The sequence below is a fragment of the Pelecanus crispus genome, chromosome 6, assembly GCF_030463565.1.
Source record: "Pelecanus crispus isolate bPelCri1 chromosome 6, bPelCri1.pri, whole genome shotgun sequence".
NCBI classification, from domain to species: domain Eukaryota; kingdom Metazoa; phylum Chordata; class Aves; order Pelecaniformes; family Pelecanidae; genus Pelecanus; species Pelecanus crispus.
This window is the reverse complement of record NC_134648.1, coordinates 40,180,865-40,200,406: the sequence shown is the minus strand read 5'-3', so window position 1 is coordinate 40,200,406 and position 19,542 is coordinate 40,180,865. Positions and strand designations below refer to the sequence as shown.

General features: G+C 34.2%; 1 protein-coding gene across 4 annotated transcripts in view; it reads right to left on the bottom strand.

Moving 5' to 3' along the window:
* Positions 1-19,542, bottom strand: part of DPH6 (diphthamine biosynthesis 6) — a 214,225-nt gene that overhangs the window by 125,745 nt on the left and 68,938 nt on the right. For 2 of the 4 annotated variants that reach the window (XM_075712890.1, XM_075712891.1), the window contains exons 7-10: positions 14,304-14,398; positions 11,450-11,541; positions 3,011-3,157; positions 1,639-1,770 (exon numbers count right to left, since the gene is read on the bottom strand). In XM_075712890.1, the coding sequence (XP_075569005.1) occupies positions 1,639-1,770; positions 3,011-3,157; positions 11,450-11,541; positions 14,304-14,398 (466 nt within the window). Of the gene's footprint in view, positions 1-1,638; positions 1,771-3,001; positions 3,165-11,449; positions 11,542-14,303; positions 14,399-19,542 lie in introns of all 4 variants that reach the window. The other 2 variants (XM_075712888.1, XM_075712889.1) reach the window with 2 other exon arrangements.

The window sequence follows — 19,542 nt, the reverse complement described above, 5'->3', positions numbered from 1 at the left end:
TAGGGAGCTTTGCCATGGTACAGCTGCACCAGAGCTGCTTTATATATAAAGTACTGCAATCTTTGTCATCTTCCAATCATATCTAAGGAAAAGTTTAACAAGAGTTTAAGAAAATAAACGTAATGTACTGAATTCCCTCCTGTTCTTGGCTGCATGGGAGAATTCCATCCACTTTACAGAACAAGTGTGTTTCATAATGTCTAGTAATAAATTTCCATTTCTGAATCCTTTTGGCAGCACTTATCCTCTTTAGAGGTGATTAAAGCGGTTAACCCAGCAAAGAGGTTAAAAGGACTGTGCTTATTCTGTTCTCACAGCACTGAAGACTGAACTGTATAGATTGTAAGTATGAGTTCAGAAAAAGCCTTGCACATATTTGCAGATCAGTTAAGTTCTCAGAAACAAATTGTTTCTTTTGCCATGACAGAACCATAACTCATTCAGTCTTCCACACCCACTTCCAAAAAGAGAAAAATGAAAGGAAATGTGAGAACTGACATTTTCTACCAAGGATCACAAAATTACCATTTTTTTTTCTATAATACAGCTAATGCAAGTAATTTGTTGAAAGCAATAGGCTACTGTACTAGTCAGAGACACAATCTTTTTTGACAGATGATAAGGCAAAAATATATAATGTTTGTACTGGCAGATTTCCATTCAAATGTAATGAGAACAAAATAAAACATTACACAACCCTTTTGCTTCAATTTACAGATTATGCCCAGAAGATTTACACCAAATACTATTGTCTTTTACTAATAGTTTGATCACATCCACCTCGCTCATTTCCAAGCAATCAAAAGCTGGCTTAATGACCTTCTACAAAGTATAACTTCTTTGCTTCTGAAAAAAATTCTAGGGCTTCTTTATCATCATATATTCAATCATGAATACTCAGCTGCACATGCAAAAAATAAGGTTTTTTTTATAGGACAATACCTCACACAAATTCATGAACAAGAATGAGCCTACCCTTTTAGATACTAAAAATTATTTCAATTTTTATAAATGAAAAAAAGCCTGTATAAACATACTTTGTCTAAAATTTAGACTGAAAAAAAAAACAAAACAGAAATGTGAACATTTTATATTATATGTCAGTATCTTGTAAGAGGGGGATAGTAAGCAACCTGGATTTCATGATTCCCAAGATAGCAGTTTCTCCTTTACATTAAGAATATAAATAAGATTTACTGCTACTGACCTAATCCTAGATGCCAAATTGTGCAACAGCTTTCTAGAAAACTTAATTTAAAATTATGGTAGCTACAAAAGTGCTTTAGCAAGTAGACAGCATCCATAGCACACACGCACACTCACACACAGTATATATTGCAAGAAAGCTATAAAGCAAGTTATAAAGTGAGTAAGTACTGTGGAAATAGTGTTGTTAACAGTGATATGAACACTACTCTGGCTTTCTAGGTCTTCAAAAGCCAGTCAAATTATGATGTGTTCAGTATTAAATCTGGCAGTCTTGATATCAATGGTTCCAATCAAATGCAAAATGAGATGGCAAACTGACAACCACAACATTTAAAGTTATAAAACCATATGACAATACAGATTCTTACTTAATACCACATTAAAAACAGTATAGTTAACATGAGATAATGCATTAATTGAATAAAGCACCTCGGAGAGAAGAAAATGCTTCCCTTGCTGCCTCTTGAGCATTTTTGCCTTTTGATGGAAGGAAGTGGGCAGTGATACCTGAAAACCACTGGTAACCACTCAAGGATTTTCCTGAACTTCCAAGAGTCTTAGCTATGGAAAATGAAGAACAGCACTATGATTATAATAATGAAAAATCTCAGATTAACCTAGAATATAATTTAATTTATTTAAGTAAGAAGAACTTCTGCAGAACAAAAAAATCACAAACTGTAAAAACATCTTAAAAAATATTTACAGACAAACAGATACAAACCAAAAACTTTAAGTGTCCTGGTAACAAAGCTTCCAAATGCAACTTGACAAATCCTTCTCTGACACTGCCCTTAAAAAGTATGCCTGAAAGTATTTCAGTACTTTCTCTCTTCCTTTCCATTTTTGATGACCTTTTACAATATCTCTACCTGTTCTGATACAGACTTGGCACAAGATGTGACACTGAAAAGCTAAAATTTTCAAAAGTATCTAAATGACACAGGAACAGATTTTCAAACTTATATGCCAAATTTTAATGGAAGTTAGGTGTTTAAACTGGTTCTGATCATCTTAGCAAATGCATAACGTGTTTAGACATTTTTCAACATCCCACCAGGCACTTATCCATATTCAAGAGCCTAAATACCATTCAATATCAAATGCTGTTATACTACGAAATTTAGTTTTCAGGAAAAGTTTACTAATCTTTGAGTGTAGGGTAACAGTGATGCTGTGGTACTTCAATGAGGAACCAATCTATGAGCTCAGGTTTATCTTGCATTAATCACCTCATGTTTGAGGCAGTGCTAATATCAGGCATATGATTAGTTACTGCAGCTCACGTAAGAGACAGTAACTTGCTAGGCTGCTAAACTTGATCATGCAGGTTTGATGTTGCTTGGGTGGGGACAGACTCATACATTATGTAAGCAAGTTGAACAGTTGTGTTTCGTACTTCCTTTTTGGGGTCTGCTTTTCTACCTACAATTTCAAAACAGTAGAGTATGGGTACAGGTGTGGTTAGACCTTTCAAATAAAACTCAATCCCCTCACTCGAATGATTATATTATAGTAATTTCATTCAGGCAAACACAACACATTAATGTGTGTTTTCTGAAAGAAAGTAAAAAAAATGGGTTACGCTCCTTCTGTAAAATAACTTGAAATGCTTCATTACTACAGATTTATTGATTCCTATCAGAAAAACGCATTGTAGTAGGATCTCTTTTTTCCAGACTGGTTATTAAAGGTCACAAACACTCTTTTCAGGAGTGTTCTTATAGTAATTAACAGCGTAGTCCACCAAAGCGTGAAATATTCAATATTATTTTTCTAATGAAAGCTGTGCAAGACTCACTGAAATCCAAAGAATTATGTTTCAAAGACTTCCAGATGACTAGAACGTTCTTCTGTGGTTCATCCTCTTCAGATGAAGGGAAAATATCGCCATCATTGCAGCTTACCTCACAAGAACAGCTATTGACCATAAACGTAGAAGAAGATTCTCCCTGCTTGAGACAAACATTATAAAGTAAGCAAGTAAACAGCACGCCAAGCAGTATGAAACCAGCACATTTTATCATTCAAATTTTGGGTTTCATTTACAAAAAATACTATATAGCTGAATGGGTAGGTAAGCTTAGAACAGTTCATGGAAGAACAGCATTAGGTTTTTCCACTATTTACAATGCAGAAACTGGCAGAATACAATGTGCTCCTGTTGACATATCATATGGAATAAAAATGCAGGCTTAGTAGTAAATAAGGACAACAGATATGAAAAACGATGAGACTCAAGAGACAGAGAGAATACTATGATGAAGAAATGCTATTCTACAACTATATACAGGACAACTACATTTTCCAAAAATAGTATAAATGAAGTGAAAAAGGGAACAAAAGTACAAATTAACACTGTCACTAAAGAGTTGAAACAGAGCAAAAGACTAACAAGAAAGTTTTAAAAGTTTGTGGAACCCTCAATGAATGCAATCCCTGTAAAAAAAGAAATCTCTTTCTATTCATCTCACAAAGACTATCCCTTCCATCAAACTCACCGTGCTTTGGGATGCTCAGAGTTTTGAGATACAGAAAAGAGCATTTCCCAAGATTTACACATCAAAGTAATTTATTGACAAGGAAGGAAAATAATTCACTGTACCTTCTCTTCTTCCCAAATGCTTTTTTAGGCCTAGGAAAACTACCCAGTGTGCCTTTTAAAGCAAAATACACAGGCAGAGTGTGTACTGACCAGTCTTCCAAAATTCTGTGTTCATTATATTTTCAACAAGTCATGTAATTAGAGCATACATATATATATTTTTTTAATTTTAGAGCAATCAGAACCCCTACTCTCTTCCATCTGATTTTCCAAGGCAGCCTAATCTGCAGAGCATGCTGACTTTGGGATCACTAGCTTGGCTAATACTACTTGTCTTCATCTAAAACCAATATGAATTATGACAGAATTTATCCATAAACCTTAACCAAACACCACTGCATGCGGTAACTCCAGATTCTATCAATTAATTTTCTGTTCAAAGGTCTCATATTTCATATAGTGTCTAAACTATGCATTTTACTGCAGGCTTCTTAAATACTAAATTCACAAAAATGATGATAAAGCCAAATAAAGCAAGATAAAAAGTTGACAAAATATGAAACCTTTGGCAATCCTTAAATATGGATTAGAAACTGCCGAATAATCTTTTAGCTCACAAATTAGTGTGTCATCTATAGAATTTTCATGCAAAATGTCCATGAAAAAGAATATTAACATTATACAGTGAAGCACTCATAAGGTCACCTGAAAGGTCACCTGAAATTTGACCCTTTGCATTCTCTGCTTTTTAACAATTAGATCTCATCAAGCTGTCAAACAAAATGGGATATATTAAGAATTACTAATCAAATTTGAATGTAGACTTCTTTTTAAAATGTAATTTTATTGTATTTTTTTATTTCCTTTGGAAAATAAAACATATCTTATTGCAACTTCAAAAGTTTTCTCCTGATATTAAGGAAAAAAAAAAAAAGTGAGGAAAAAAAGGCAGAAAACTATAGTATGCATCAGAAGTCTGCAACGAGAACTCAGCATTTACATCGATATTTGACTTCACTGGAGAGAAAAAGGATCCAGTTAACTTAAAGCATTGTATTCGGAAATTCTCAGGAAAGGCTAAATTACAAAAAGGTCATTACCTATGAGAGGAAACTCAGCTCTGCTGCCTCTAAAAGGGCTCAAGGGGAGTTTTATAAGCACTGTAAACACTAAAGCTATGCTCTAAGAGGGGCTGATGTTCTTTGATTGGACCTCATTTTATTCATTCTTCCAAGAAAGGCACGAAAGTCAAGGCAATAATCTACTTTATGTGAATCAATTGTACATGAGAGGTTAAAAGAAGTCAACTAAATGTAACATAATAGCACAAAGATGAAAACTGCAATTTAGCACAAACACGACATGCATTCCAACATTACAATATACAACCACCCAACAGCATCTATACCATTTCCCACTCATTGAATTACACCTTCGACTACTGCTGTCAGTTGATATATTTTGCCGTTACCCAGAGGGCTGCCTGATAGCCCCTAAACCTTCAGGTATGACTTAGAAAATAAAGAAGCAGGAACACAAATCTGTTATTGAAGTAGATCTTAAGATGGATTATGCTACAAGATCAAAAAAAATTCCATTTTTTCAATTTTTTTTTTAAGTTTCTATTTTTTTTATCCATGAGATGTCACTTTATAGAAATATACAGACTGTACAGTGGCATGAGGTGCTAAAAGTGCTACCATTTCCTTCTCACAAATTGTTGCTTTATTAATTTAGCTGCTGTCACTGGCTAATTTGTAACATCCATCATGACACTATTGATTTGCACTGTAGCACGGGCATTCACTGAGTACTAATGTAACACACACAGAGTTTGCACCTCTTGGTCCTACCCCCTGAGTAAGCATGCACAGACATGCTGATATGAATGATACTATCACAATGCTGCTTTGGATTTTGTTTTTACATCACCTGGATTTTAACTTCAATATGGTATAACAATCCATCACTAGGCAAAAAATATGTTAGCCAGGAAGCGAAAAGTTCCAGCTTGCCAGTATGACAGCCACTTTGTTTCTCGCTTTTGTTAAGCTTTACATAATTACCTTTTAAGAAATCTAGAGCTACAGGTATTTTCTGTAGGTACTATTAGACACCTGTAACTTCTCTCCATTCCCTAACCTGGAGGACTGAATTTATATGCTCTGCAAGTGAACATGAAAAGAGCACCTATTCCATTTTTATGCCATCTGTGAAAATTGTTCTTTCAACTATGTTTCTAAACATGTTTTCTGCAAAATGTGCTTCATAAAAAATTCATGGCGATGTAGTGAGACTCACAGACTGTATCACAGCTGGTTTGGTGTAACCTACAGAACTCCCCTGTAGCTTTGTAATTTGTTAATATTACAAAAATCCCAAATTGATGCCGCATGAAATATTCGTATTGTCCACAGTCACATCCCTTTTTCCTAAATATGTCAATATTTTATAAATTGTTAAGCTTATATCAATATTGCTTCACAGATATAAATAAAATTATACATCTGTGTTTACACACATACATAAACAGCTGGTCAGTTGCAAAATTTTTGGAAGTTACTAAGAAATACTAGAAATACTACAATGTCTCTTGCATACACCAAAGACCGTAAAAATAGACTACTGTTGATTTCAATGCCTGTGACACATCACAATGATTCATTCAAGGCTGACTCCCACAATGCTCCAAAAACATAGGCAATCAATCACTTTCCGCAGCAGCACAGGTGCAGGCTGCAGCAGAAGTATTAGGTGTGGAACCTGGCACTAGAAGAACAGGCTCAATGCCAGCCTAAGTAGAGCTGCCAGACTCTGTTTAGTAGCTATATTCAAATCTCCTACGAATGTTGGTCTTCCATTCCTGTCGACAGAGAAAGTAATCTAAGAATTTAAAACTTAAAGTTATAGACTGCCACAAACAGACTAACTTTCCCTGAATAATATTCTCATCACTTTAAAAACAAAAAATCAAGCTTGCTATAATGACATTTTAATTAAATCTTACAGAACCTATTTTATCACATAACATTTTCATGTTACTTCACAGAACCAATATATTTTCCCATTTGTTACACTGTTTCTCCCACACCCACTGTACATTGTGATATCAACCTAATTTTGGATCAGAGCCTGCATGCATGCATATGCTTAAATATATTCACATAACTCATGTCATTGATGCAAGTGCGCTCAGAATGATGTTAAGCAAATGCACAAGTGTTCCAAGATCCAAATTCTCCCGTTGAAAAAGCCTTGGAGCTAGGACTTTGACTGATATAACTGAAATTCCATGCAGTGGTCTTTTATGAAAACAACAGATTGCCTTCTTGAAAAGCTTACATTCTCCACTACAGAAACTGGTATAAAAACGTATCACAACACAATTACAAAACTGATAGTTCTCCCACTGAGCAGCAATGAGAATACAGTGGGGCAGAGAGCTCAGAAGACATAAGGAAAGACTATGATAATCTCTTTATGCTTTGTGGTGTACCTTGATGACAGAGCTCCTTGAAATAAATATAATGAGAGACGACATACATCTCCTTGCAGTATTTCAAGTACAATACACAGACACATAGGAAAGTCCTTTACTCTGAAAGACTTTCAAATAAAGTCTCTTCATTATGAAAAGAGAACAAAAAATTCTCTTTTCTCAGAGAACTGGACTGAATCTGCAATCAAATGGAGTAGGAAAGAAAATCCTTTATTTATTATCTTAGTGTTTGAAATAAATCAGTGTACAAAATTTTGGCAGTATTTGTTACAAAGTTTTGAAAACATAACTACAAGGGTTATCTATATTCTTATGATGCAGAAGGGAAACTAAAGGTTACCTAGGAGAAGTATCATTCAATGATGATGACGAAGTATTCAAAAAATGCCACCCACAATACCACCAAGAAAACATATTTTGCAACTTGAAATTCCTTCTTGTTCGCCCTGACATCACTTACAAAGCCTAATTCTATAGCTAAAGTCCTAAATGCAGATTAACTAAAATAATTCAGGCTAGAAGGAACTGGACAGAAATAGGCTAGAAAGCTAAATCAAATCTAACCATGCTCCTTTAGTACACAAGGCATGAAAATCTCTCACAAACACCTTTTCTAACTTTTACAAGTGTTTTTAAAATCACCTCCAAATTGACCTGTGAAATAGATTTGCTGATGTTTAACAGGAGCACAACTGCTTGCACTGCTGAAATGTGTTCCACACAAATAGGTCAAGATCTTTTACAAATGGGAAAACATACAAGCCTCACAATATCAATTTATGATAGGTAAACATAATGCAATAGTATGCTACAAGAAAGAGCAGCAGCAGGAGTGCTTCCTGTATCTTTTACAGGCAAACAGGCTCCTTTCTTCTGCCAAGTGTAGAAAGAAAACTACAGGACTCTCTCTAATTCTGGACTATCCCTAACTTAAGGGGATGCAGTTTCATGGCTTGTATTGTTTGATGTATGTGTGCTCCTAGTCACTGAGAACTTGTGGAACAAAGCATTCATTATTAAATGTGGGAAAGAGCAAAGCTAAAAGCATGAATGATAGCTAATATGTTCATTACTGTCATCAGAAGCATGTTCACATCAGCAGAAGCTCCAACAGCTTTAATTTCTGTTTCTGATCATTCAAAAGCCAACACAACTTAGCAGAGTAACAGAATAATATAATATGGGGAAAATAACAATGTTTTGCAAGTTCATTTTACTGTCAAAGTAAAAAAAAAAATTGTTTCACTGTTGTATTTTTTCCTAAATGAAGATATCCAAAATTAAATTTGTATTGAATACAAAAGCCAATAAACTTCATTTAAAGATTCTGGAACATGCTTCAGAAATTGCCTCCCCCTCAGCAAAAAACATTCTATATTTTAAATGTACAAAGTGACAGTCTTATTGACAAAGTAAAAAATTGAAGAAGCTAGGTATCTGTATTACATACATCACAGTGGTGACCTTGCTTTTTCACCATGAAGAAAATGAGGCATTCCCGAATTCTGAGCGTTAGTGCTTTATTAGCATTATTATTATTAATCCTTAATGTTTTTGTAAAATGCCTACAAAAAAGTTATCTTAAGCCATGTTTACCAAACTTTTAATAATGTTTTAATAATAAAACCTTGTATTTATTTATCTCTCTAGCCTTTTCTGTATCACTGGTAATGAAAGAAAAGAGGGTGTGTTAAAAAAAGTGTTTCAATTATTATGCAAAAACACATCTTGAAGTTGCACAGTAATGTATTAAAACAGAACAGTGAGTAAAATGTTATTTTCCCCCAGGCACAAGGGCTCATTTTGCTGCCAGAAACAATCTAAAACAAATTTCTATGCAGGCTTTGTAGTTAAACATAAAGTGATTTAGCTGAAGAAATACCTTATAGAGGAGGAAAGACAGCAGAGACTAAGGTACACTAGCTATAATTGCATAATGATTATAAAAGTAAATTCAAAGACTGTAAAATTAACACCTGTGGCACATAATGAAGATAAAATGAATATACAATAAAAGATAAAAATATGTATATCTCTCAGCTGAAATGATAACAAAACTGATGTCATAATACTTATTAGAATTACACATCACTGTGCAGTCTACTAATGGTTTTTACAAAGTGCTTACACAAGTGGCTACTTTCACACATTGTTCATAATGGAGTATTTTTTGCCCAATTTTCAGTAATCCCTTGAAAGCCTGAAACTAAAATTAGTTCTCCTTCTAAAGCAGTTTTTCCCTGCAGTGATTCATTATTGTAGGATTGGCTTTTAAGTGCTGAATTACTAACTGATACTTAATTTTTTTGGTAAGGCTTGTAAGCACCAAATAGTGAGAAAAAGTACAGTACTACAGGAATATCAATCTTGAAGGCATCTCCTCATCATTACGCAGTTAAACCGTGCTAACTTAGTAACAAGTTACGCTCTGAAAGACTGACTGGTTCTCCATATTCATAACTTCTTGAAAACCTAGCTTATTTTATCGTGACATAAAACAACCTATAGCCAAAAGATTCTAATGCTTTTCCTTATGAGACAACCACTGCAGAAAAGAGACTATTTTCCTTTTAACTATACAAGACATTAGTTTATATACCAAAATCCAGGGCAAGCCTCTGAAAACCTTACCCCTTTGAGAGTGTGACAGCTTTATCTACAATGGATTTGAAATATGATTTACTACAACACTGCCTGAAACTGTGAGGCTTTAACCAAATCTAAAACATCTACATAAGAAGGGGAAAAGAGCTTCTGAACAGATAAAAGTAAAATCTTGATTCTTATATAAAGTTATGCATTTTAATATGATTTTTTGCCTGATTTATGTAAAGCTTTGTGTTTTTCATTTTCCCTAGCCTGTCACATTGTAGTGATGTATGGTGCATTTTAGCATCAAGTTTGCCACGAGCAATAAAGTCAGTGCCCCCAAAGAAATATTAATATATTATCACTCTTCCCCACCATGCCCCGCTCCAAATTTTTCCTTTATTCAGCCTATTTGGTTTTGCTTCACATAGTTAGTTGATACCCTTTTCACAGTCTTCCACACAAATATTTAATGTTTTATTTTTGAAAGAAATCCCAAACTAGAAATTGACAGGATGAAATACAATTTACTTTCCAAGGCAAGAAGAAGGGCATCATGGAAGAAAAATGTACAGGTATTTTATCTGTTTGGAACAATAAAATTTAAAAAAAGGCGGGGGGTGGGGAGGAAAGGCATGATCTATTGAAAGAAATTCAGGAAATGTAGTCGCTCAAGAGACATGAAATGTAAAATACCAATGTAATAATGTGCTATAACAATCCCTGCACCTAGAAGAGGTTCAGTGCTTCAAAGTGTAGAAAGAAGTAGGAAGACCTATAAAAAGATGACTGCAACAGTAGTAGGAAGATCATGAGGCACTCTCTTCCACAAAATACTAGTACTTAGAGATGTTCAGGAGGAAAAATATTAATTTTACCCATAAAATAATGAAAAGCAAAATAGAAAAGTGATGACAAATGCTAAAAAAAATAACTTCTGTTTTGATCTTCTTAGCTCTGCTCACATAAAAGTCTGCAGTATTTAAAACACTAGAGTTCCTATTCCTGTTCTGCTGTTTCCATGGAATCGTAAGCTAAGAGAATGAATCCCACTGAACTACTAACGATTCCTTTAAGATCTTTGACCACGATAATCCCCTCTACATGATTTGAAGTCATTCATTAGAAGTATCTTTCATATGGAAAACATAAACCAAAACCCAGTACGTTTAAAACTCGAGCACTTTTGGGTCAGCAAGTTTTTAAATCATCCACTTTATGTCAGAAACAGCAAAAAGAGATGCCACCTCCCAGCAAATCAACACTGTTCATACAGTCTCCTAATACAGCTGTGTTCCACAGTGTGGCTAGCTGTACTACACAGGTTACACATGTGCTTGACTGAACCATGTTGGCTGAGAACCCTGAGGTTTCAAGATGAAAAATGCTACACAAATATACTACCTCCATTCATTCATTTGACACAAGGAAGCATTTGTGTTGAGTTTGTCCTTATGGTAAGTTCTGAAATTCAACTAAATATGTACATTGTTATTTGAAAGTACACCCACATGAGAATGCGTAGCTTCACTCCAAACTGTGACAAAGCAACATAAAAATAGAAAGCATGCATGCAGCTTTAAAGGAAGGTGACATTTGTAATCTACTTGCCTTATTCTCCAGGTGTAATTTTAAAAAATGAAGGTAGGCCACAGGTGCAAATGCATCAGCCGAATGTACAACCACCTTGGTTGAATCTCTGAAATACAAAATACTTAGCATCAAATATTAGTATATAATTTTACATGTAGACAATACTTAGCTGCTGTATGACACAGACTCCAAGGTAACTCATTGAAAAATCTATTAATTTCCTATTTAGTTTTCATATAAATTAAGAAAAAATAGTTTGCTATATAAAATTATATTGTTGAACAACATATTATCTTCACTAATTTTCAAAAGGAATAAACTATACTTTCAGACCAGTATTGAGAGATTTAGTTAGCTGTGGTCTATGAAAGCATAAGCGACATTATGTTTTACATTCTAGAGACTAATATGTAAAGCAATCTTTTAATTTCATCAACAACAGATTTTTTTTAAAAGCCCATTGTTCTTGATTAATGCTTCAGGGATTAGTTCTTGAAGTATTAACAACATACAATACTTCACACTGAGAAACTGACTGATTCGACCATCTTGCATCTGATATTGAAGACTACTAGACACAACTTTTTAATGCCAACTGTGTTGGTAACAATGATAAACTTCCTGTGTGCTGATTCAAATTAGTTAATTTTAGTTTTCATTTTTTACAGACACAATCTGTCACACTTTGATTCACAAGAGGCAGTATCTGTTATATCCATCTGCGTGGTTTTACTACTTAAGAAAAAGGTAGCTCTAGGAAGCAAACATCAGAAGGTGAGAAACTCAAAGAAAACATATGAGAAACTCCGATACAGTACAAGAAAATCTGAAAATTGTTATAAATAAGGCTAAGGACACACAGATCATTTTCTTGAACCCACAGCGCCCTTGATACCTTCACAGTATTCAATGAGATGAGATAGAAAGATTTCTAGTAATGCCACATAAAAACCACGCAAACTGGAAACAGTTGAAGTCTTGGCCAGATTCCACTGACTTAATGAAAGTGTAAAATTAATGGAAATATCTGTTCTATAAAATGTGTTTTGGGATTCAAAATAACAAAACTCCTAAGCTAATCATCATCACTACATTGCACAATAATGATAAATACCCTTAACACAAGAAGCTCTACTTCCCTGTTAGTAAACTTTTAGTATTTTGATAAACAAGCCTTCAGCTTCATTCTTGAGAGTTATCAAGATTCTTTACAAGTAAAATATCACTTATTCCTTTAAGATATCTTAAAGATAGTCCTTTAAGATTAAAATAATTACTTTCAAATTATTATGGTGTCTTCTAATTCTAACAGAAATAGGTAGAAAATAACTTCGGAAATCTTTAGCAACAGGAATACCTAATTAGAAATAATAAAAACAGACACCAAGACTACAGTAGTACCTGGTACCTGGGCATCCTCAGTGTCTGAGGACATTCTCAGTAAACATTTCTTGCTTGTTGTTCAAGTCCTATATGGGGAAGTCTGGTACTTTTCAGTGATGCATTAACTACTTAAAGCTAAATTAACAGAAAAGCTTATATCAGAAAGGAAAAATAAAAATGTAATGTTATTAAATGTATGTGTCTGTTGAGTTTAAAGGATACATGGTAACTTTAAAAAATATACTTAACTCCAAACCAAAATAAGCAGTCCTACTTGTATCCCTGCACGTTCCAATTGACTAGTGCAGCAGAACAGATGCTTTCCAACTCCTGCTAGTCAGTAGGTTGGCTCACAACCAATGGGTCCTACCTAGCACCCGCAAGAGTCTCACTTCCTGGCCCATACATTCATAATTCCATCCATGAACTTAATCAACTTTAAAGATTCTATATTGTTACTTTCTGAATCTTCTTCTTACTAAAGAATTCCATAGCTTTCCTGCATGGAGGTATCTCCACACTCAAATTATCTAGTTTTTTAGTTCACTCCAGAGGACATATCTTCCAGTCAACCAACAGTTCAGCAGACATTTGCCAGAGTAGCTGCTATGCCTTTTACCAGTTTGTCTATTGCTGTTCTTCTCCCAAGTGCCATGCAATGAGACAGAGTTAACAGCTCTTGGTTCTCCGTTCCTTATGCAGACAGATCCCAGTCTCACAGAAAAATGAAACAAATAGACCTTCACCATGAAAGCCTTAATCATGTCTTTATGCTCCATAACCTTGACCTTCCCTAAGATGACTGAGTATCACCAATACATGATTACTAGTCTGTTTACTTGGCTAAGAAAAGGAACGGCAGTCAAAACATCTCACTCGAAGCAAGCAGGCTTAGCTATTTAAGACTAATCAGAAATGTGCATAAAGACAGAAATATTTTCCATATCCCACTACACAGATTTTAGCAATTTATGTCAAAGGAATAGACTACTCAGTGTAAATGAGATGGATTCATGCAAAGTTCCTATTTTAAGTATCCTCTAATAATCGAAGAAAAATGTTTATTGTTATCATTCTAAGCTGCTAAACTTACGCGCGCGCACAAACACACAGAGTTAATGGAACCCACAGGCTACTGATGTGGCAGTTTATCAAATGTAGCTGTAATGAAAGATAAATATTACAGGCAATTCGCACTTCATGAAAGGATAAAAGTGTCAGTGTGTAGGTACCAGTTTTACTGCAGGCCATAATCAGCAAGTAAACGAAAGTGCAAATGTCTAAAAAGTTTATAGCCCTCTATGAAGGCCTCGTCTTGTCAGGTATTGATTTAGGTTTTCAGAGGACTTTGCCAGTGTTAAACAAAGTGAGTGTTTGTGAACTTAGAGGACATGTTTTACCTCTGCCAACAAAAGTTGCCTCAAGCTAAATGTGAATATGTTCCCATTGCTTTAATATAAGGAAATGGAAGAAACTGTTCCTTACACAACTATTTTCTTCTTAAATAGAGGGCAATCCAGAGTGAATGTTTCATATTCTCCACCTTCTCCGCAAACATGGACTCCATATTTCTCAGAAAGCTAACACAAAAGGGAAATCAAAATACACAAGTATTACATTAAAGCAGTCTATTAAATATATTTGGCTGAAAATTTCAGTGTGCACTTTCTAAAAGACTACCCATACAATGCTGAAAAAACACAAATATCATACAAAGCATTCTTGATTTCTTCATATGCATATTACAATGATCAAAAAATTACCAATGTGTTATATTTTAAGTAGAACCGGCACTGTAACATTCGGATAAACAAATGAATTCCTAGTCCTTCTTCCTCGGTGGCCATGAAAGGTTGTTCAGACTCCTGTATTTGTCTATCTAGCATAGATAGCTCACTTCTGTGAGAAACTTGTACTGTAAATCAACACAAGAAGTAGCACTTCACATAGAAGTATACAGTGAACACAATTTTTGGCAACAGATTCAACAACTGCATTCTGTATTTTGGTAAATATCCATTCTTTCAAAAAATTCTAATAAATAGAACCAACAAGAGTTTTCTAAGTCAAAAGCAAAAAGCTAAAGCAAGATCTAAAGAGGTAGCAACATGCTGTTTCCTTAATAAATGGTACTGAATATACTTTCTAAATCAACATATACATTTATGAATATTCCTGAAGCTCTGGGTATCCCAATAAAACACATAACTATATAAACCAATACATTCAAAATAAGAGACACAACTATCTTAATTATTCCCTGCTTTGTAATTGAGCAGCTGTGAAGCAGGAACCAAAGTTCTTTTGCCAGAGTAAGGAGCGCACAACTGCTGAATAGTTCACTATAATTCTGTATTAATGTACTGTACTGATAGGTAGTAATCAAGCACCTGTATCATGCCTGAGCATGGGGACCCCCTCCCTTTTTCTGCAGGAGAAATTAATCTCCTCATCAGCAGATTATATCACCTTCTAAATTGTCCCAGCACTAGCTGCTTGAAGCCGAGTCCTGTCCAGGTTTTTTCACATTAAGCCAGCATTAACATTCTGCTTCAAGTAGTTCACAAGAAGCTGAATGGCAGTCCTCAACTCCATTGCAAACACCAATGTTACTATTGGGGATATTTATTTAACCCCCTTATGCTTTTCGTTAGAGGAACAGATGCCCACCCATGATGCTTCTGCAGTCCAAGTAGCAATGCAGTTCTCCACTACATGTAGGAGATGGTTAGAAAAAGTCTGTCTGGGAGCTAGAAAATAATTCTAAATCTGTTGTTTGTCTATTTTTAGGCAAGCATAAGGCTGGGTTATTTATACATTGTAGGTTCCATTTTTTATACGGTTACCAGAATATTTGTGTAGCAAGTGTAGTTGACATATTCTGTATTTTTATTATTGATATACTACATTTTTATTGTTGAAGCTGAATATATAGTTTGTGTCACTTTACAGTTCCCTTTCAAAGTTTTTTATTTTAAAACTTCAAAGAGTGTTTACAACAGCCATCACCTTAGTTAAAAAAAAAAAAAAATTCAAAATTAGGTGTGAAAGAAGAAAATGAAATACACAGAACTTGAACGTTTTCATAAAATCAAAGACCACATTTTAAATTTAAAATTCAGTTAGTTAAACAAAAGGCCTGAATTCTCTTCAGCCTTTATTTTGGAGAAAAGTATAAATGCTCTGAGAAAACAATGCCTTGGTAATGGTCTATGTGACCATTTAGCTGTCTGGTGGTGTGAAATCTAAATCTCTTTTGGAACATATATTAAATCATTTTTCAATGTCTTGTTATGAGAGGTATTTTTCATTTTTCCTTTCACATTTTCTTTTAAAGGAGCAGAAGAAAACCTTTAATCAAGTGCTCATTAAAAAATTACACTCCTGACATAAAAGAGAGCTCCATCTGTCAACAATGGCAACAAGGTTTCTATAGGACAAATACATCAAGAATAATTAATGTTGATGCAACAAGAATGGACAACCTACAAAAGAGTTAGTCAAAACCTTTTATTCTTCCTCTTGCTGTAGCTTCCACTGGAAAAAAAAAAAAAAAACAAAACCTAAACAAAACTATTAAAAAAATGAAAGAGAGAAAACCAGAAAATATCTTTCTGATTGTAACCTTTCCACAGTGAATACAAGGCATGACTGTTTACAGGTCACTTCCAAAATTGGTAGCTCTGCTTGTAAACATCAGTGCCTAGAATAATTATTGGCAATTAACATCGAGTACTCAAAAGATGTGAGACTATTTCCTATCTTTGTTGTGGGAAACCCTCATTTTCAATGTCACTGGCTTCAAGATCATTCTTGACACCAATTATACAAAGTGCTAAAGGATTTTCAGTTCCCACTAACATCAACAGAACTGAGGATATTCAGCAGCTCATAGAACACATTCTTCATGTTCATTTAACAAAGTCAACAATATTTTTAAGATGTCATCAATGACGTCAGAACTTTGCCTTTTAGTCATTTAGAATATTAACATTTTTTGAAGACCAATTATTTTGTTTTGCAAGTGGGATGTTGCATTCATAAAAATAGGACAGCTTAAACTCTAATCTAAATTTTATGATTGCTAAGCCTGCCTTCTAGTTCAGATGAGCCAGAAAACAGCAAATTTACAAATTACACAACTAAAAATGTTAAGTCCAATTGAAAATTCAAAAGAATTATATGATGAAAACATCTTCTAGATGACACAAAATTAATCTTAACTCAAATATACAATGAGACACAAGGTATATAAATGTTTACCCCAAACATTACCTGAAAAACAGTCTCTTTCTACCTTGGGAATGAAACACAAGGATTAAAGCTGACTTTCTCATTTACGTTTAGTAATCAAAGATAAAAGATATGAATTCAAGTGCTTCCTATTTCAAGTGAAGACTTTGTTCCCAGACAGAAATTGTAACACTTAGTAAATTCTCTGTAATTGCAGAAACACTCTTTACATCAAGAAGTACTCATCAACTTCTAAGGCAAGCATACAAATAGCTAAACATTTTTTTATTGTCTATTAGCAGAGACAGAAATACAGACAAATATAACCATACTATGCATTTACCATTCTATTAATTAATTCTAAGGAGAGTGTGAGCAGCCCCTGAGATTTGGCAAGCTGCCAACAAATTCTTTAGTGTAAAAAGCTAGGGCTCCTATAGGAAACAGTGGCACATGAGAGCAATTTAATAATTTAGCAATTATATAGCAACCATTCATCAATAATTAATCAAAGATGTATCATTTAGAAAAAAGCAATAATTCATGAACTTTCCTTGCTACAATGCCAATGTCCTGAGCCAGTAAAATTCACCCCTGATAAAAGTATGGGTTGCAGATCATCATTGTACTCGTAAGTTCAACCTTCTGTATGTAAAGTCAGAAAAAAATTTGCAAAATTAAATCAAAGTTTTTCCCACTCAATACTCCTCCATTTTTCTGCTGCTACAGCAGCAAAAAACACCTCACCTTTATGTTAGTAATTATTATAATTTCTATTGTACACATAAACTACAGTAAATCAGAAGACTGACAATTTAGGTGACAATATATATTTCCAAAGTTAAATAATTCTGTGCATGAAATCAGGGCTGGACTGTGGATTTATTTGTTTGTTGGGTTTTTTTTTTTTTTCCAATTAACATTGACATGCCTCTTATAATGCATCAACAAGAGATTTTTTCTAAAAAGAAAATGATTACTTCATACTTATTTCTTGTACGTCCGAAAGACAAATTATAATAGGCACATTACAGTAATACAAGCTGATTTTGATTTTATTGCCTGTTCCTTAAGGTTAACTTTTGGTATAAAAAGAAGTAAAGTCCTAATTCCTGATCTGTAGTATCAGAGAAGCTGAACTTTGTGAATACATGCTAAAATGTAAAGCAGGATATTCCCTACCAATCCCAAATGACTCAACATGTCATCCATGTTGTGGTTCAATATCAAAGACTCTCTTATATTCAATACTGGCATTTTTCTGGGCACCGAACTTATGAAGATATAAACTGGTTTTCAACAAAACTGAAGAACACATAGAACACTGTTTAATTCATTTTAAACAGAACTGCAAAAATTCCAAGGAATTTGTTGTGAAATTTGAAATTACTGGTTAGATAATACAACACAAATCAAAGACCCAAGAGTATATAAAGCTGTGGTAGTTTGAGTGATGTGCAATGTTAAAAATTAATTTATTATGGTGCTTGCTTTGGTATGGTCAGAATATTAAATTTTATCTCTCCTCCTCACTGAAAACTGTGAACTCCTTGCTCTCACATTCTGTCTACCAGAACTTCTGACGCTGAAGACTTCATTGGTTTGCAAAAGAGTATTTTTCACATCATAAACCTAAGCATTTCTCTTCAGTTTATAGTTAATGATTTGGTTTTACGAGGCCTTAAAGCCAACTAAGTATCCAGTAAAAACAATTTATTTGTACTGACTTTGACTTTCATAGCATGCATATGCACAAGAAACAGCTACATGAACAAATAATCAGTTGTGCAGTCTCCCGTACAATGGCCTGACAACCAGTTCCAAGTAGGGTCAGAATGCCCTACTAGTTCTACACCTTAAGCTATGCAGTCATTGCTCTGTTTATTGTTGTATCAATAAAAGATCAAACCTGCAAATGTGGGTTTTGAGAAGTATTAAACCATGACAGTAAGAATTCCAGTGAAACCAAGGAAGAATCACTTCACCTGAGCCATCAATCTGGAAGAATACATTTAATTCCCCGAAATACCAGGTACTTTGGATTTCTTAGTTTATTATTTTCTTTTTAAAATGAATGATGGTGAAATAAAATGGAGAATACTTGTTTTAATTATACCCTATTAACATAACTAAAATTGCAATACTTGCTGCTACAGTTTTAAAGGAAGTCAAGACTACTGATTCAACTGAAGTGAGTAGCTGTCCATCTGCAGCCCCACTGAAGCTGAAACCTGAATTTTGATAACAGAAGCTTTCCGCGAATGCAGGGGCTGTACCTTCCTCCTTTTGGCTTATTTAACTAGTCCCACATAAATATTAATTCATCCAAATGTGACTGTTCATTATAGAATTGATATTACAGTAAAGTTGATGCTTCTGTTAAATCTGTTCCACAGTAAATTGTTCATTGTTTCATGATTATGAAGTTTTATCCTTCCTTAGTTGTCACTTGCTAAGATTCAAAAGAAACAGCTCTGACAAACAGAAACAT